This window comes from Akanthomyces muscarius, chromosome 3 (assembly GCF_028009165.1).
Source record: "Akanthomyces muscarius strain Ve6 chromosome 3, whole genome shotgun sequence".
In the NCBI taxonomy this organism is placed as follows: domain Eukaryota; kingdom Fungi; phylum Ascomycota; class Sordariomycetes; order Hypocreales; family Cordycipitaceae; genus Akanthomyces; species Akanthomyces muscarius.
In genome coordinates this window covers 3917931-3937038 of record NC_079243.1, presented here as the reverse complement: position 1 = coordinate 3937038, position 19108 = coordinate 3917931, and the positions used below count along the sequence as shown (strand labels likewise).

General features: G+C 53.7%; 7 protein-coding genes across 7 annotated transcripts; all 7 read left to right on the top strand.

The window, feature by feature from the left end:
• Positions 1–756: 756 nt before the first annotated feature.
• Positions 757–1620, top strand: LMH87_002673 (uncharacterized protein; the record flags this gene model as incomplete). The annotated part of the gene is made up of 5 exons (XM_056194168.1): positions 757–798; positions 963–1074; positions 1148–1228; positions 1473–1495; positions 1570–1620. 5 exons carry the CDS (start codon positions 757–759, stop codon positions 1618–1620), a joined length of 309 nt encoding a protein of 102 aa, XP_056051133.1.
• Positions 1621–2434: 814 nt separating this feature from the next.
• On the top strand, positions 2435–3166 carry LMH87_002672 (uncharacterized protein; the record flags this gene model as incomplete). The annotated part of the gene is made up of 1 exon (XM_056194166.1): positions 2435–3166. One exon carries the CDS (start codon positions 2435–2437, stop codon positions 3164–3166), a length of 732 nt encoding a protein of 243 aa, XP_056051132.1.
• Positions 3167–4784: 1618 nt separating this feature from the next.
• LMH87_002671 (uncharacterized protein) lies at positions 4785–5816 on the top strand (the record flags this gene model as incomplete). Its single annotated transcript, XM_056194165.1, has 4 exons — positions 4785–5059; positions 5110–5185; positions 5257–5666; positions 5735–5816. The coding sequence occupies 4 exons, from the start codon at positions 4785–4787 to the stop codon at positions 5814–5816; spliced, it is 843 nt and encodes a 280-aa protein (XP_056051131.1).
• Positions 5817–7926: 2110 nt separating this feature from the next.
• On the top strand, positions 7927–9019 carry LMH87_002670 (uncharacterized protein; the record flags this gene model as incomplete). The annotated part of the gene is made up of 6 exons (XM_056194164.1): positions 7927–7958; positions 8017–8119; positions 8195–8201; positions 8410–8421; positions 8564–8666; positions 8767–9019. 6 exons carry the CDS (start codon positions 7927–7929, stop codon positions 9017–9019), a joined length of 510 nt encoding a protein of 169 aa, XP_056051130.1.
• Positions 9020–11022: 2003 nt separating this feature from the next.
• Positions 11023–12252, top strand: LMH87_002669 (uncharacterized protein; the record flags this gene model as incomplete). The annotated part of the gene is made up of 1 exon (XM_056194163.1): positions 11023–12252. One exon carries the CDS (start codon positions 11023–11025, stop codon positions 12250–12252), a length of 1230 nt encoding a protein of 409 aa, XP_056051129.1.
• A 1516-nt stretch (positions 12253–13768) lies between these two features.
• LMH87_002668 (uncharacterized protein) lies at positions 13769–15723 on the top strand (the record flags this gene model as incomplete). The annotated part of the gene is made up of 3 exons (XM_056194162.1): positions 13769–13922; positions 13974–15272; positions 15320–15723. 3 exons carry the CDS (start codon positions 13769–13771, stop codon positions 15721–15723), a joined length of 1857 nt encoding a protein of 618 aa, XP_056051128.1.
• Positions 15724–16533: 810 nt separating this feature from the next.
• Positions 16534–19062, top strand: LMH87_002667 (uncharacterized protein; the record flags this gene model as incomplete). Its single annotated transcript, XM_056194161.1, has 1 exon — positions 16534–19062. One exon carries the CDS (start codon positions 16534–16536, stop codon positions 19060–19062), a length of 2529 nt encoding a protein of 842 aa, XP_056051127.1.
• Between the last annotated feature and the right edge of the window lie 46 nt (positions 19063–19108).

Below are 19108 nucleotides of genomic sequence, written 5' to 3'. Positions count from 1 at the left end.
AGGATGTGCCTTTTTGTTCGGAACACGTTCAAGGCGGCCGGGCAGCATGAGGCCTGAGACTTGTGCAGGCTCCGTGTGCCGATTCGAAGATTCGCAGGCCACGGGCTGGTATGTCAGGGTCTGAGTCTTGGGGCCGCCTGGAAGATGAGGGACCTCTCAGAAGCGCGAGATGCACAACGTGCTCGACGATGTCTCTAGCGCTCGAGTGGTAGCCCCACTGACCAGTATGCTGAGGCGGGCGGCTGTCGAGATGGTGGCAGAAAAAAAATGACCAAGCGGGCAAGCCAAGAAGGAGATGAGATGCTCAAAAAAATGGTGCAGCGTTGAGAAAGGACGAGGGCGCTTGGTGCAGCTCCACTGACTAGGTACAAGCCTGGACGCTAACTTGATTTCTTGACTGCTGTCTGGGTGCCGCTGGTGAACTTGCGTCGACATCAGTGCGCATCGAAGGTATCTCCGACGGCAAACAAGCACACATGGGCGTCGTACCTCACTCATACAAAGCCATCATATGGATTCCCAGCACTCCCTTTTCTTTTTTCGAATAGCGTACGAAGTTTTCTGCCTTCGCCTGTTGGCCCCAATGCACCCGCATTAGCTCCCTAGATGCCGCAGCTGTCTCTGGCTAGAGACACTGTCTTGGACGAGGCATGACGTCAAAGCGCCATCAGCCACTGGGTGGAAAATATCCCGACAGCTAAATAAGTTAGCGTTGGACACACCAGTTCGTCCTGTCAGGAACAGCGCCACGAGCGCATGAACAAGATCTACGGTGCCAGCCGTGCCAACTCCTCCAGGGTGCGCAAGCTGCATGACTGGCGATTCCTACAATCTATCCATTGTCGCCTTCTATTAGCATTCTTTCCATCTTCCAGTCTGACCAAAGAGTCTCTTCCGAAATACCAGGATGGGACACCACCGTTGTGCCTTTTTTTTTTCCTTTTTTTTTTTTTTTTTCATAGTGTCACCTGGCTGGCTGCTGTGCGGCTCTGCTATTTGTACCTGCAGCCAGAATTCCTGAGAATGGTCTTTTGTCTCGATATTGTTCGACGCTGAGAGCCCCTCCCCATATATGTAAATTCCGACTTGCCCATTCACGTTCAACATGGCATTTTTGATAGCCAATGTCAGTAACAAATTTTGGCAGCCTACTCACGTCGAGATGTTTCATGGTCGTGCCCAATGTTTAGATGGAGATTGTTCTGGTACAAGGTCCGATCGCATCTGGGTCAAGGGGCGGAGGAATGCTCGCAGCAGCAGATCACAACCATCTTGTCAAGACTTTCAAGGGGCTGTTCACAAGCTTCATCATTACCTGGCTCCATTGTTCTTCTGATTCGCGGCATTTTTCCCTCTCGAATCATTTGTTGCGTTGCGCAGCCAATCAACCTGCGACTCTCCAACATGCTGCGACTCCCGCCTCGCCTCAGAAGAGAAACTTGGTGAATATTGAGCCTGTTTCCCCTGTTCAGAATTTCTAGTCGACGATCAGAATGTGAGCTGCCCAACGTCGCATACGCCTCTCGAGCTGCGCGCCCAATTCTCCACCGCACAAACTCACGTTCAAAGTGTGTGCCCTCGAAGCTATTTCAATTGACAAGAGTTGAGAACGATTCATAAGGAATACACACCATCCACGGCCCAGCACAAGCCAATACATGAAATATACGTGGATTTGAGTATCTTCTTGATTCTCGTTTAGCCGAATCTGACTGCATTCGTTGGAGGCAAGTGCCGTAAAAAGTCAATGGTTTCCTGGAACCCCCCCCATCTGACGTGATGTCTGTCCCTGGCCTATCCCAGCTACCGAGGGTTTTCTCAGACACCTGTAGTCGCTCTTTTCCAAGTCCTTTTAGTCTGCTTGCTTACATCCGCATCACACGACAGCTTGTTTAAAACAGAAGCAGTGTTATCCGACACATGCCATTGTAACTGGCGGTAATAATCGCCCCTATATGGCTGCCTCATCTGCTGCTTGATCCTCGCCACTTAAAAAGGCGATTACTTCGGCGCATAAACTGGTTCTTCCAGAGTTTGATATTCCCGTACGGCTTTATACTGTAGTGGTGGAATGTGGTGGGAGCTGAAAAAGCTCGCCAGAATCGGGCGATCTTGCCCGATATACACACTTCACGATCATCAGCCGTGTCTTAGAACACTATATAATTTGCTGCGCCTTCTACGGCGTATTATGCGTATACTGGCTAGAAAACGCTGTACTGTCTATAGGGTTTCCGATAAAATCCGTCGAGTATATAAGGAGCCGTTGCCCCCATGAAATCTTAGGTAACCATCAGTCAAATTCTCAGTCAATCACTTCTACTCCATAGCCTCCTCCCGCTCTTCAACCATCATCTTGCGCCTTGATTTGATTAAACTACTCAAGTTCTCAAGCAACTTCACTTCACACTTGTCACCAACAACTTCCATCACTATGAAGTTTACCATCTTCAGTGCATCAAGGCTCATCCTCGTGGCACTTGGCACTGCACAGTTCAACACCTTGGGTCATGCCCATCCTTCCGTCACGAAGCGTGGAGCACCCATCGTAATGGGACTCGCCGAATCGTTCGGCATTATCGCAGGCACAACTCTTACCAGCACCGGCGCGACCTTGGTCACTGGAGACTGCGGCACCTGCCCTGGGTCAAGCATCGCAGGATTCCCTCCTGGCTCATGTACGGGCATAACATCTGCCGGAGGAACCACCGCATGCGACGCCGAAGCCGCCTGCCAGAGCGCATATACCAATGCTCGGGCCGTGACGCCCACCAGTGCTCTGCCAGCCGCTGATCTTGGAGGCCTAACCTTGGCTCCCGGCGCATACACATTTCCCACCTCTGCCGCTACGCTCACCGGAACTCTCACCTTGGATGGCTCATCGAATGCTGCAGGCCAGTTCATCTTCTTGATCGAGACCACTTTTGGCGCAATGGCGGCTTCCCAGGTCGAATTGATCAACGGTGCTCAGGCGTGTAATGTCTTCTTTGTTGTGGGATCTTCGGCTTCGGTTGGTGCGGCGGCGGCGCTGCAGGGCAACATTCTGGCCTATACTTCCATAGCGGTCCGTGATGGAGCGAGCAACCAGGGTACTTTCTGTGCTCTACACGGAGCTGTTACGCTGATTAATGATGCCATTACCGCTCAGCCAGGTTGCTACACTTAGTAGTGTGATGTTGGAATGGAGAATTTTTCGGAATTTAAATGGTCACGAAGTCAAGAGCGAGTTGAATGATTGGAATGAGCAGATGGTAATCGGAAGCTCTGCTTCTATTGACCAAGCTTCATATCGGGGTGCGTGCTCTACACAAGCGAGAAGCTGGCAGAGCTGATGTATTTCCAGAAGGGTTTTGTACACTATCGTTCTCTATTTGCGCATATTTTGGCCACATCAATCGAAGCAGTGTTTTAATTCGATGTATGCTCTAGACCGCCAGCACCACTGGCCTGCATGACCTCGTTACATTCACATAAAGAGGGACATCGCGGATGCCGACGCCGCCCAGATTTAGCGTCCGGCATGGTCGCTGCTCCCCTTGTCATTGTTCCGCTATCACAGTAGCCCCGGACCCCAAATAGTCTTTATTGGCCCTGTCAGCACCACCCCATATCGGTAGTTCTTTAGCGGCATCTCCATCGGCATCCCCATGCACTATCAACTTACCGAAGCTGCCTGATTCGGCCCAGTTCTCTGATCACGCTCTTCCATATTCCGCCGTCAAGGTGCCGAAAAAAGACGCATTTGCCATTGCGATTAGTTATAAGTTCTGGCAGCGTGATGCCACCTAGCGCCACCATGTGGCGGCCTTGTCCCGCCATGGAGTGCATCTTCGCAGATGAACGTTGCTTACAGGGCGTTCTGGGGCCAGCCGGAAGCGAGATGGGTGCCTGTCACCTGTCGATATAATTGCGCCAATCAACGTCGAGACCTGTTCCGCGAATGGCCGCTTTGCTGGGAGCAATTCTTTGAGCCAGCCGCTATCACAGACCGCGCGGGCGTCCATTACCAACCTAGGTGCAGGAATCTCAAAAGAAAACTATCTGAGAGATTCGGCATGCCGTAATTAGTCCCTTACTGAAGTGTTCCATTTCTTTTGCCAGTTACTCTTCTACTTTGTCGGTAGGGAGAATTTCACGCCGGGCTCTCAGATCAGGCAAGTGACCAACCAATAACATAAAACCTCCAAGTAATTCTTCCAGAAATCGCGATTGAAGCGGCATCAATGCCCTACCAAGATGCAGGTACCGAACCCTACGGTCGTCGGCTCTGGGATGGTGTCTACTTGCCGGCTGCGACGCTGCACCACTCGGCCCGCCTATTTAGTGGTCTTACATCGCGACGGGCTGTCAGCTAGCTTTGTCCATCAATCACAGTGCTCCAAAGCTGCCCATCGGGATGGCTGTACTTTGGCTAGCGGCCCTGATAGATTCGGGACCAGGGTACCAGTAAGCGTCTCTCGAGTCTCGTAGATGCCGATTGTCCGCGCTGCAAAGATGGCACGGGGATGGTGCTGAGGAATCACCGAGGCCAGTCCGGAAAGGGCAACTGGCATCATCGCAATAGCGCGTGAGAAGATACTGGAAATCTAACGAGTCGGGGAGATGCGCTCGACGCTTTGTCCAAGGGAAAATCTATATCTAGAAGCTCGTGTCCCTCGTTGTTTCAAGGCTTGTCTAGATAAAATCATCACAGCTTCTGCAGTTTCTTCTTCTTCTGCTTCCCTTGTCCTTACAGTACATACATACATACACTTCCCGCTTTTGTACATAATTACTCGCGCACAATGATTGCCAAGACCACCATCTCTGCCCTGCTGGCCGGCGCGGCCCTCGCGATCCCTGCCACTCCCACAACTCCCGAGGTCGACTTTTCCATCGGTGCCCTCGACAGCCGCCAGCTCGGTGGTAAGGTGACCAACAGCGCCATTGCCAACTTCAACTCTGGCAACACCCACGACGGTATTGGTGCCGGCAAGGACGAGTATCACATGTACTACGGCGACGGCAGCACGGGTGCCGGCTGGCCGGACCGTAGCCGCTGGGTGTCCTTTGTCGACATGTAAGTGACCAACACTAAAGACGTTCCGAACGGCGTACTAAGAAGCTTAGGTTCAACAACTACAAGAACCAAATGTTCAACTCTTGCTCCGGCCAGGGCCAGGCCAATGACTCTGGTCCCGAAGTTGTACGCTCATCCTTCTCTCAACTGACACTTCAAAAAAACCAAAACATAGCCACTAATACAGATACATCTAGGGCGCCATTTATGACGGCATCCAAAAGGCCGCTTCGGCGTCGGGCGTCGACCATCGCTTCATCCTGGCCGTCATCATGCAGGAGTCGGGCGGCTGCGTGCGCGTCAAGACGACCAACTACGGCGTGCGCAACCCTGGCCTGATGCAGGACCACGACGGCGAGGCCACGTGCAACGACAACGGCCGCGTACAGAATCCGTGCCCGTCGGGTACCATTTACCAGATGATCTCCGAGGGCACGGCCGGCACGGCCAAGGGCGAGGGCCTCGCGCAGACGCTCAACCGCCAGGGCCACAGCGACGTCTCGGCGTTTTACCGCGCGGCGCGCCTCTACAACTCGGGCTCCATCTCTCACACGGGCAACCTCCAGGACGGCATCGCAACACACTGCTACTCAAGCGACATTGCCAAGTAAGTGACAAGAACCTGTAGAGTGAAAAAGAATGAGTGGTAGAATGGTCGTGCTGACTGATTGATAGCCGTCTTACTGGTTGGGTCTACGCTGCGTCCAAGTGCAACTGCGACAACAACCCCAGCAGCTGCGGTATTACGACCAACTAAATGGTAGTTTGATGAATATTTGTGGAATTTCTCTTGATCCAGCCGCCGCACAGGGTATGCGCTAGGCTGCTACGTTTCGAAATTGTATATAATTTAACTTTACTGTTTGTGAAGTGTATATATTGCGCTATCATACCGTATTTCTTACTTTTACTTAAAACAACCCGAATCTTGCTTGATCTTTCTAAAACACCGGAAACAACTCTCTCACGTTGAACCTTGGAGCGTGCGGATCATGACCGTCCCATTCTATAGGGTACCGCCTTCATCCGGAGCAGAGTTTTCTTCAAAGTCAACATACTTAATTAATTACTATATTACCATTAAGTGACTCATATGATATATATCTGATTAGCCTAGGAGTTGTGTCTGTAAGGATCTTGGTTGCGTGATAATTAAGTCATTGTGACCTATGTTTACGCCACATGCCAGGGCAGAAACCCGTCGAGTACATGATCGAGATCTACAGCCAAATTATGCGCGAATCGTCGTAATACAGCGGCGCAGACATGTCCTGTAAGTGCGAGCCGGCGTCAGTCACACAGTTCGTCATATTTAGTTCACTCCCATTTATGTAAACTTTTAGAATCCAGTGCCGGTCCCTCGCGGCGGGATACGACATGCATATGGAGGGCCGATAGAGGTAAAGGACAGAGCATTCTGTTAATTGGACTTACGCAAACAGCATACATGGGATGAGAACTGGCCATGGTAAATTTTCAAATGGTGTTAAATACCGCATGACTTGCAGCAACCTATCCCAGCACGTTTGCCGTTCCAGATAACAAGGCGGAGTGTGCGGAGCCGGCGGCAGCCGGAGTGCTGCGGAGGTCAAAGCGATCGTTGAAACGCTGCTGCAGAATGCCGCTGAAGAACGCGGCATAAGTGCCTGGCAACTGCATCAGTTATTTTATTCCACCATATTACCATGCACATGCCAAAAGAAAAAGAAGGGCCGGCTCTAGCCAACACAGGCTGTGGTATAGCTGCTTTGGGTTATCGACCCGTCTAGTTTCAGCGTGGCTTGAGGCTAGCCACCGCCTCACATATATGCGCCGTTCGGTGGAAAGTCTTTTTCATGTTGTTGTGCAAATAAACCAAGTGTTGATCAAAGAGCGCCATGGTGCGCCGTGTATGACGACACGATGCTAATAAATTGTCTCTAGATTGGCGTTGCAGGAAGTCGGCGATCACTGTCTGAGGTTTTGGCGCCTGGCGGACCGCCAATCACTAATATATCTGCAACGTGTGGGATGCAAACCTATGGGGAAAAAAGCTTGTTGTTAAGGCGAGCAAGAGAGGGAGGGCGTCAAGGTTTCGGATGCTGGCTAGCCCCGGTCGAGCTGAGCTGCGAGATTGCCCATTTTCAGCCAACGCAGCAGGTCGTCTCATGCTGCGTGTTGTTTACTATTCAGCCTACTCAGCTTGGGCGCATTTTTGGATTTGGATTGGGCGTGCGCGCGCGCAGACCATCTAGAACAAACAGTGGCGCCTTGTTGCTGGCTGCCTGTGGGCGGTGAGTTGGAAGCCTCACCAACGGTTCTTGGATCTGCATTGGGCTGAAATTGCAGAAGTGAAGAAGAGAGACCAAATAACAACAACAATAATAGGAATAATGAGGCACCGATAGCGCTCTTTTATGTTTGGCCGATTTCAGAATCAACGGCCAGCGTTCCATCCCATTGTGTGGGATTGGGAGGGACAGCACCTGCTCGTTCATTAGTAACTGATAATAGCAGCCGTGACATATAGCTGTCCAAGCACTGGCAAAGAAGAAAAGCGCCAGGGAGCCTGGCTGGCGCCAATAATGAGGCTGCGATCCGGCTGCATGCATATCTGCACAGACTGGGCGTGGAGGTGTGGATGTTTATGTCTCCGGAGGTTGGTTGGCGGGAGCCTTGCATCGGCGGTCCCGACAGATGTACAGACGGAGGCCGGGAAGCATCTTCGCTCTGTCTTTTTTTCCAAAAGCTTCTTTCACAGAACAGGTCTGATCGAACACTCACAACACACTAACTAGTAGGTGCCCAACGAGTCGGCGTAGCCAAGTCGAGGCGGAAGAGGCGCGCCTCGGATGTTGTCTAAGCCGGGACAGACACACCACGCACCGATGAGACACGAACGTGTCCGGCACGGGATTGGGTGAGACCGCATGCTTGAAGCTTACCAACTGTCTTGCTGCGGCTACGATTCTGAACAGTGCTTGGATGCGGCACAAGGTTCGCTTGGACAAGCTGTCTCACACGCTGCAGCAGCGTAGCAAGCTTGCGAGCCATGGAAGAAAGGCAGGCCAAGGTGGATTGGTAAGTGAGGCAAAGCGGCCCGTGTTTGCTACACAAGCATGCCAGGACTCTATTGCTCTGCTAATATGTTTATAGCATTGGAGTTAATACTATCGTGTTATGATACACAAGAAAGCTCAGGTGTAACCTCGTCGCTGGGTATATGTGTGTCGCGGGAGCTGTATTTCAATTGCTGAAGCTCTCGACGAGAACAACATTTCTACCCTTGGATATTGATGACCTCTGGCACAAGAACCCATTTGCATATCTGCGTAATACATAATCTCGCAAAAACGGCTCGTGATATTCAGGCAGAAGCATCAGTAAGTTGAGACTGTTGCCCGAGACAACCCATGTACCTATGCGGGCGAGGTAACCTCTGGCGGGCTGTGGGTGCCTCTTTCCTCAGCTTCAACATCCGCAGAGATCTAGTTGACCCCAAGAAAGACATTCTAACTTGGCTAGTGCACCAAGGTGTCAAGCGAGCCCACGAGGAGGAGCCCGATACAGATGTGCCAGTAAAGAACCGTGTGCATGGTGGCGCGACAGAAAACACCGCTCCGTCTAGGTACGTGACTGGACGGGGATGAATGATGCCTCGCCTTGCGGGGTCTTCGACATGTTGCCTTTTGTCTGGTCACGTTTAGTCTTCTAACGTTTAGCCACAGCCCCTACAGCGATTTCAACGATTTGCCCGAGGGCGATTACCGCTGCGTGGTAGTTCAGACTTACAAGGTGCGGAGGGCGGGCACACTAGCCTGGGACGGACCCTGGTGGGTTGCCTTGAGCCACAGCATTATCCTGACCAGAGATGGTGAGGAGCTCAAGGTCGATTGTCAAGACCTGCAGAAGCCGGGCAGTCGAGCTGTTCAAGTGGGAGACATTGTCTCCGTAGTTGCCATGAGAGTCGGTCGTCAGTAGTTGCTTGTACCTGGATGGCATCAGTTTATGCGCGGCCGACAAAAGATTGCTGTTTTTATCATCCTTCTCCCCGTCACCAAAGGAACGGTTCCGTCTATTTTTCTCTATCCGAGCCATTTGTAGCTGAATGGCGTGTCAAAATCGCATCATGCGAGTGGAGTGCGCGCGCATTGTCAAGGTCAGCCCACGCAGGCTGGCAGGCTGTTGAAGATTGGGCGATGGCACAGCCGTGGCTGCGATCTCTGGCGGTGCCTGCAGCGGGGCCTGGGGAGGCTACTATTGGTTTTTAGTGCTTGAAGCGCTTATCAGGATCCTCTCCAAAATCCAAGCTGGAGAACCATGCCGCAAAGGCATTAATGGAAAGGCGGTGGTAAAGTGACGCAATTCTCGCAATTCCCTGCCTGTTGGGGATGGCAATCGGCCGCGATCGCTGTAGAGGGGCGCACGGCAGGCAGAGGGGTGCTATCCGTGCGATGGTACACATGAGCTTGGTACCCAGCGGAGAGATGGCCAAGAGGCAGGTTGACGAGCGTCGAGAAGAAAAAAAGGACGAATCTGCATTCATCAGAGACAAGGTAACGTGTCTCGCGGATACAATTGGCCGCCCGTTTGCAATTCCTTTTGCGCCGTGGGACCGAGACAGGGCCGGTGTGGCTGGTGAGACAGCCCGAAAGCGCTGGAAGTGCAGCGGGCCACGAGGCGCCATGGTGGCTTGATGCGCTGGTGGTATCCCGCTATAGACCCCACTGTAGGCCGGTACCTACAGTGGTGTGCCTACCTTAGATAACTGAGGTGCTCTCCGACGATTCAGCGAAACACAATGTCGTTGCTCTGCAGATTGCAGGTTCTACAGAGATGGCCCTTTTGATTGACGTGCTGCAGTCAATGCTGCTGCTCAGCTCGTACTTCACCTAGGTACCCAATACATCATTTTGGTGCAGCTCATTCGCAAGCATGGTCCACAGCGCTGGCTGGCTGCAACTGCTGCAACTCAGGTAGGTAGGTACAGGTACACATTGACACCTTGCAGCGCTCAACTCCGCCGTAGGCCCGCTCTAAGCAGCAGCCGGGTCCAGCCTGTAATCCTTTCTCCACGGCCGCCTGGACCAATCACCACCTCCAAAAGCCGTGGAACGCCGCGCGCAGCTGAAGCATGCAGACACAACATGCGATGGTATTGATGGATCAACCTCTTTGGGCAACTTTTTAGGGCCTTGTCTTGTTGTTGTGCCAGGATTAGCTGTTTCTTGTGCAGGGGCGCGCCCCTCTTGGCCGCAGCCTGCATCAATAAATGTGTCTATCTGGCCAGCGGCAGCAGGGCCTCGTTCATGGCGCCGCGGAATCCTGACAATGGGTACACAATCATGATGCACCAGTTATCGATTCATTGCCTGTGAAGGGATCAATACCAAATCAAGGCCTTATGCGATGTAGAAGAAGATACATTGTCCCGCTCGTCTCGTTGTGAGAGCTGTTCGCTTCATCAGTGGCTTGGGTACCTACAGCATGCTTCACAGCGCTATCCGGCAGGGCGCTGGTCCTGGTTAGTGCTGGCCCCCAGTAGGTACCGAGCTAGGCTTAGGTGGCCAGCCTCTTTATTGCTCTCCGGCCAATCCCCGTCCAATGCCATTCTCTTCTCTTCTTTCGCTCTCGTTACTACTTACCGGCCTTCATGTAGCCACCACCACAAGCTACCTGTCGACGCTAATCGTCTTTTTTCTCGGCGTAAAAAACGTGCTCTCCTCTTTCTTTCGGGCCCTCTGCTGCTTGCTCACTGGGCTTGCCAATTCTGCCTTGGTTTTAGCCCGACACAGTAGCGCTGCCCCCCAAACTCAAAAATACATCACACCCTCCTCCACCCGGCCCTCCCCTCCTCCTCCTTCTCCTGGTCAGCCTGGACAAAGGAGGGCGAAAACTCTAAAAAATTCCAATTCAGCCCGCAAACGAACTTTACCGGCAACTAGGTGCTTAGCTTGCTGAGCCGTCGGTATCTGCAGTTCAGCATGATGGAGGCTCCGACACGCACAGGGCCAATGGATCCAGCCCATGGCCACTCTCGCACACGAACGACCTCTTCCAACGTCTTTCCCTCGCAACAATCGCAACACCACCAGTATCAGCAGCAGCACTACGCTCAACAGCAGCACCCATCACAGCAGCAGCACTATAGCCAGCATCCGCATCAACAGCATCAACAACATCTGCATCACCAGCAGCAGCTGCACCCCCATCACCACGGCCACCACCAGCAGCATCACCAGATGCATTCTGCTCAGCAGTACCACTCGCAGCAGCCGTCGCCGCACTCGGCCTCCAACCCCCAGCTATGGCGCCGGTCGCCTTCCATCGGGGCCTTTAGCACATCCTCGAGCTTCCACCAGCCTCCCCCTGCCGCCTACCGTACTTCGACGAGTGATCTCCGCCGTTCGACCTCGAGTCGCTCCGTCACCACCCAGGGTGGCGGCAGCAGCTATGTCGCTCTACTGCGCAAGCAAAAAGCCACCGTCTGGTGCGAGCGCGCCCAGTACGAGGACCCCCGCGTCGTCGCCCAGCAGCGTGCCGCTAAGATGCGTGCGAATCTCGAGGTCGTCACCAGCAACAACACAGGCCGTACTCAGACCGGCCTCGCCTCCGCCAAGGTGGCCGGAAAGATTCGACACGGCAAGGCTCCGGTCGTGGGCTATGCCCCCGGTGAGACGCACGTCGGCGTCGGTGGTGTGCCGCTCCGCCTCAGCGCTAGGGAGATTGACGGCGACGGCAGCGACGACGACGATACCGGCCCCATGATGGCCTCCCGAAAAGACCAACAGCACCGCCGCGCCGGCAGCAGCAGCGGACGCAGCAGCACCGGATCTGGCCGCCAGGCCCAATACAGGACTTCAGGAAGCGGCACCCCCGCGCGCAACCCGAGCCTTGCCGGCACCCCTGAGCGTACCGAAAGCCTTGCCCACAAATCTCAGCAGCACAAGCAGTCCATCGACGAATCGGCCGGCCCGACAGACGATGCGGCGAGCGGACGTGCACAGAGCTCTCGAAGCGGCGGAAGCGAGCGTCGCGACGATGTTCTCGAGCTTGGCCAGGGACCTAAGCTGGCTCACAACTCCAAGCTGCATTCAGCTCTCACTAGAGAAAAGAGCGTCAAGAGCCCCGAGGAGCTCAAGCGTCGCGGAAGTGTCGACGAGCGAACATCCACCCTTACCTCTGGCCGCCTCTTCATCGCCAACCCTGATTAAATTCTGCATCACGTTTGCTACATTTACTACGTTTGCGACTGGTCACCAGCAATCTTCCAACTGCTTCTGTTTCTTCTTTACATGTTTTATAGAAACTACCGTCTTTCGTTAATAATACCAGCGCAACAAAAGTCACATTCAGTCGTTTTACGCATACCAATGGAAAAGGGAGGCGCGCTCTTTTGCATACAGGACAAGGCGTTTACTTTGCTTTATGGGGGGAGTCGGATGATATCATTTTTTGTTTTGTTTTGTTTTCACACGTCCATTTTGCATTGGAATTGGAACACACGCACACAGAGACTTTTTGTTGACACAAAAGAGACCGCTCGCTGCCTTGGGTAATTCATAATGACCCCATTTGTTTTCGCTTTTTACAAACTTGCACGAAGGAAGGGTGAATGGGTACTGGACCCTGCTAATTAATGCGGAGGCGAAAACGAATTAGCCAATTGATTTATTCTTCTTCATTCACCTTCCTCCACCCTGAGAGGCCGCCACTGCGTGCTTTGCTTGGTTGTATTGTCTTTTGTCATGCTGGGCGCTCGAAAAGCCGTGTTCACGAGGCTATCCTCGTATTCGAGGGTTGAGCCCGTGTGACGTAGTGACCCGCAAGCCCAAGCGCCCCAATCGCCGTGACCGACTGCCAATTGCAAAGAACAGCATGTCTCTTTAATTTTACTTGATACAAATCTCAATAAAAGCGCATTGTCCTCGCTGCAGGCCGTCTTTGGGCCCTTGTGCGCACATGTGATCTCTAGACGGGCTGGTGCGCCCATGATGCAGCGCTGGGTTGGCGGCAACAACGTCACACCACAAGTGACGAATGCCAAGCCGCTACCTCGTCTAGATTTTTTTCTGATTATCTACTGCCTACAAAGCTGCCGCAACACATAAAAACGAGCCACAAAGTCATACGCTAAGGAGGGATAAAGAGAAAATCCGTGGCCAAGGTTGGTGGGAAATGCCCCGCCATTCCCCGACATTCAAGAGACCCCACTTTCACTTCGAGTCGCTGGATGACTAAGGAAACCACTTTGGGCAGTTTAATGGACTGGCCGGTACGTACCTGCCAGCGCGTCTCAAGCCATGGGTCTCGAGCAGGGGACGCGTCGAGCTGCGACCCTGGCTGTCGGCGGCCCATTTACTTCCTGTCTTGCCAACGGCACGCGTTCACCTTCCTTCCTCCCCAAAGGCCAAAGTGACCTCGCCTATCTGACGACGACTCTGCCTGCTTCCACCAAACGCTACAATCCGGGCTGTGACTTTTGCTTCGCAGCCTTGCTCTTTTTTCCGTCACCCAATTCACCTCTCATTCACGCGTAGCGCTGGTCATTTTGCACGCCGATGGTGGTGTCGATCTGCCGTCCACCGCAAACGAGCATAGAAGCAACGTGCGTTCACGCCGCTCACTTTTGCATGACTATTGAAACGCACCTCAAATTTCGAGCCTGAGATTCCGATTCTATTCACCAGTACATTCTAGCCCGGCTAGAGTCGCCGCTTGATATACTCAATGCCGTTGTTCGAGATGTCACCCAACGTGCAGGAGCCTAGCCCGGCTCGTAAGCGCAGCCACGAGGAGTTTTCCGGTGATGAGGGCGGAGAAGACGCACCCGTGGACGAAAAGACGCCCTCCAAGCGTGATGTGCGGCCAATGGGCGATTCTCGTGAGACAGCATAGTGCTACGCTACCGACCACTCTGCTAACAATCGTGCAGTTCTCCCGCCCGTCTCGAAGAACCTAGTTGCTTCCTCGCCTCAGGGCTCCCCCGCTCTCACGGAAGCTGGTAGCAGCACCGCGGCCTGCAACTCGCCCTCGCCCTCGACCCCTACCAAAGCCGGTGCTGCGCAGGCCGCCGCCGCGGCACAGTCGAACCCTGCAAAGCGCAAGAAGCTGACTCCTGCCGAAAAAGAGGCTCGCGAAAAGGAGGCCGCTGAGAAGAAGGAGCAAAAAGAGCGCGAGGCCACACAAAAGAAAAAGGAGCGTGATGAAAAAGCCGCCCTGAAAGCCGCCGAGAAGGCCAAGCAAGAAGAGGAAAAGGCAGCTCGCCAAAAGGAGAAGGACGACAAGCGCAAGAAGAAGGAAGAAGAGGAAAAACTGAAGGCTGAGCAGCGCGAGGAAAAGAAAAAGCAAAAGGAGGACGAGGAGAAACGGCTCCAAGAAGAAAAGGAAAAGAAGGCTCGCGCTCAGCCCAAACTGATGAGCTTCTTCCGCCAACCTTCGACACCCAAGAAAGTCGCTACTGCTATGGCTTGCAACTCGAGCCCAGCAAAGGGCGCAACTGATACACCAGACGGGAAGGCCACAGAAACGCCGTACGACAAGATGTTTGGGACATTTTTCCTCAAGGAACACACTCGAATGGCTCCCGACAGCTGCAATATGGATGAGGAAACTCGCGAGTTGAAGTCGAAAATATTGGACGAATGCATTGCAGGAAAGCGCAAGGTTGATGTCGCATTTGACCCCGTATCTCTCTTTGCACTGCCCGCCGCTACCAAACCTCGTGGGAAGCAGCATCATCCCGTCCGGCATATTATGGAATCTGTGTATAGAGAGATGGAACGCTTAGGCACTACTGCATCGCCGAATATTCTTGAAGCTGCCAGAAAGAAGCTAGTCGGTATTCCTGTCAAAGTCATTGCCTTTTCGCAAGATGTCCGACCTCCGTATTACGGTACTATTACCTATAGGCCGTTTGCTCTGGGCCAGGGCAATATGAGGAGGGTCGCGCGACAATCTGCCAGCCGACGTCTGCAACTGGACTATGATTATGATTCAGAAGCCGAGTGGCAGGAAGAAGAAGGCGAAGACCTGGACGCCGATGAGGACGACGAGGAAATGGACGACGAAGATGACATGGATGGTTTCCTGGACGATTCTGAAGACGCAGGCCTCACGCGCCGTACATTTGGAAACACCATGGAGCCTGAAAGCACAGGCGTCTGTTTTGAAAACGAAAACAGAAAAGCATCTGACCTGGCCGCTACAAATAACAAAATGGAAATGATTCTTGGTATGTACTGAACTTGCGCCGCAAGCCGCTTTCGCTAACTTGACTAGACATTTTCTACAAAAATGCAAGCATCGACCCCTTTGCAACCTCGTATTGGGAACCAGAACCCAAACCAACAGCAAAGGCAGCCCCGGCAACAGCCACAACCGAGAAGATGCCGCCTCCGCCAGCACCTGCCAATGCGTTTGCTGCTCTCAACAGCGGCAGTGCCGACAGTGCGCCTGTCAAGTTGGTCAAGACGGAGTTAATGAACGATGTCAAAAAGGCCATTCTGCAAAATAAAGCACTCTCCAAAGTTGGCATCATTGATTTTATTTTCCAGCAATTTCGCGACAGAGTGTCTCGCACAGAGGTGAAGAACACTCTGGAGTTGATTGCCGAGAAGAAAGGCACCGGCAAAATGAAGGAGTGGGACTTGAAGCCTGGATACGAGATATCTCTGCAAGAGTAAAGAATACTGTATATATCTGCACACACCAGGGATTTGCATTAGCGCGGCGCATCCGGACTTGTTGCTTTCATAATGCCGTCTACGAGCCCCAAGGGCGCTGTATATATTGTTAGACTAGTTTGCTGTCACGAGATTACGACGGAATAGATAATTGATTCACTTGACACAATCTGCCTATAGTAGTCGCCCAGTTACCAAAAAAAATTACACGTGAAAGGCGAAGCTATATCGGCACATAATGTGAGCTCCCACAGAAAGTCGATTTGGCCTGGGACAGTCGCGCCACTAACACTGCTCCGGCACTGACGGAGGGTTGCTGGTAGCTAAGCATTAGACGCGTAGCCCATTTCCTTTGCATGTAGAAGTACTGAATCATTCTATGAAAAGGTTCTTATACAAAATGTAATTCTTCTCGGCTTTTCGATATACATGAAGAGAGGACAGTCTAGCATTTAACGTCCTCCCGATTGCCCCTGTCCCTTGGCGCAGTGGGGCGTCTGCAGGGGCGTCTGCCAACCGAATCATCTTTAGCACCGACACTTGTCTTTCAACATTTGCTTATTTCAACGCAGACACGGCGAAGCGGATTTGCACTCTGGACTGTCCCAATAAATCCGCTGCGCAGAGCCCAACGACCTTTTTACGACCTCAACGCCCAAACCAGCGCGCCTTGAACGAATGCACGCGAGCACAGAACCCAACGGTCGACATGAACGATTCCACGAGACGACTCTAGACAACACACGAGCATGACCAGCTGCGCATAAAAATTGTGTAATCGAAACATGAAATGAGAGACCAAGCGTCCCGATGGAAGACCCGTGGAGCACGCCGTGGGCGGTAGAGACCCCGTCCGCGTCGCCCGGGCTCGCGCCGACCAAGCCGAAGGCGGCCACGCCGCTGCCAGGCACCGGCACCATCACGCCTACCGAGGGAGGGCTGGGTATCGGCGGCGGCTTTGATCATTCACCATGGGGCGCCGCGACAGTCAACGGTTTCGACATGACGCATACGCCGAAGGATGAGAACGACGACCAGAGCTGGGGCGGCTGGGACGACGGCAAGCACAATGCCTGGGCAGGCAACCCGAATGACGATGCAGGCACGGCTACGTTGAAGGAACCCGCGGGTGAATTCTCTGCGCCGTGGGGCTCGCCGGATACGGAGCAAGACCATCGTATTGGAGGTGCCGCCGATTCTGCCGTGAGCTTCGGCGACCAGGCCAAGCAAGAGGCGAAACCTGTACCGGCTGGAGCTGCCAAGGACGATACGAAGAAAAATGCGACCATGTTACTGGAGGATGAGCAAGATGCATGGACTGCGCCGCGGGGTGATGTTGCTGCGCCTTCGGACGCTATTGCTGACGATGCAAAGTCACCAACACCGGACACGGAGCCAGAACATCTAGAAGAACCGAAAATGATAGCGGACGTCGCAAAGTCAGTCCCTCGAAACGATTCGACAGAAGAATTAAAGCCGGGCTCGCAAGCTCAACAGCAAAAGGCATCCAAGGTGCAAGAGCTTGTCGACATGTACGATGGTATAGCCAAGAAGACGGTATGCCCGCCTCCAGATATTGTTTTGCGAGAATCAAGGTCCAGCGGCTCTGCAGCGGCGTCCCAGGAGGAGCTTACAACGCAAGACTCTCTTATTGAAGAGCATCCCTCTCTTGATACTGAGAAGGATTCCAAGGTTGCCCAGGAAGACGAAGACGTCTCTGCTAGCACAAAAACAGAAGCGCCTGGCACGAAAGATCTTGCTGTGGCTGAAGACATCCCGGCATTCAGTGCCGATGCGATCGACGAGGAAACCATCTCAGCTTTGGTAGAAGCCAAGCAAGACACCAAGAGTAACGCTGAAGCCACCACTCGCTCCGCATATGACGAACAACAACTTCTAAAAAACACGACGTCCGATACCAGCCATCCACCACATCCCATTGATCTCTCTAATCTTGAAGCACTATTCCCCGGCTCTACACCATCCACCACAAACCCAGAACCCGTCCCAGATGTCATCATTGACAATTCATACACGACGACCTCGGAGCGCAGAACCTGGTATCGCATCTCCCGCTTCGGCTCCACACGCAAGCACGACAGCGGCGAGGAAGACAACTACAAGCGCATCACCTGGGCTACGTCTGAAGTCCGCACAAAGACGCTCCACATTGTGCGGCGCTGGATGGAGCAAGACTCCATCACCGGCCGCGTCGTGCTCGGCAGCCGCAAGGCCGGTCCCCTGGGCGCCAGCATGTTCAACTGGGACTCGAGCGAGCCGCAGATTGAAATCAGCGAGCTGTTGCGGCAGCGCGTACAAAAGGGCGGTGCCAGCAGTGGTGGTGGGCACGCGAGGAATCGCAGTCTGCCGCAGGCGGATCTCCCGCCACAGACGCCGACGATGGAGGAGTTTGGCGGCGGATGGGGCGCGAACGCAAGCATGCCGTCGACGCCATCCGCCGTTGTGCAGTCACCGAGATTTGCGGCGCAGATCAAGGAGAGGGCGGGGTCGGCGCTGCGACCGCCGCCGGACTCGCCGGCTGAAATGCCACGGTCTCCGTGGGATGATGATGACAAAGGCACAGAGCAAGAGCGAAAGAGCTTGGCGGATCTTATGCCGCCTCCACCGTTGCCAGCTACTGCTGATGCTACGGTGGCAGAGAGTAGCAGCGAGCCTGCAATAGCAGAGCCCGAACCAGCAAAAGCAGCCGAAGAGGAGGAGGAGGACGACTGGGGCGAAATGGTTTCGTCACCTGTCGTCAATTCGAGCGCGGCATTTGCTCCCTTGTCCGCGCCAGCGGAAGTAAAGCCAAAACTGGTACAGGAGTCCTTTGAAGCGGATTTCAGCGGTGTTGACTTTTTCGAGCCTCCTGCGCCCAAGCTTGTGCGCGCGAACCCACCAGCGCCAATCCTCACCTCTGGCATGAAGGCCGCAGCTCCGTCGCCAATATGGACGCCGACGATGAACTCGCCGGCCCTGGAGCCGGTGCGCGTATCGGTGGAGAATGGACGGACACAGTCTGCTGTGGGCACGCCGACCATGGTCAGCACTCCAGTCCCGGAGCCGCCGCGCACTTCGATAAATAACAACAGAATGTCCATGGAGAGAGTTTGGACACCTGTGGTGTCTACGCCGACCACGAATAATAGGCTGTCGGTGGAGAGCGCATGGACTCCCGTGGCCGATTCGCCGATCAGCTCGGCGGCGCCCTCTGCAGAGGAAGCGAAATTGCCTTTGGGCGAAAGGGTGTCCTTTGAGGATACATGTACAGTAGGCGAAAAGGCCGCGATAGAGGAGGCTCTGAGAAGCCTTCCAGACTTGTCCTACATGCTGTGTTGAGCAGAGCACGCGACGAATATAAAGCACCACGAACATATTGTATAAT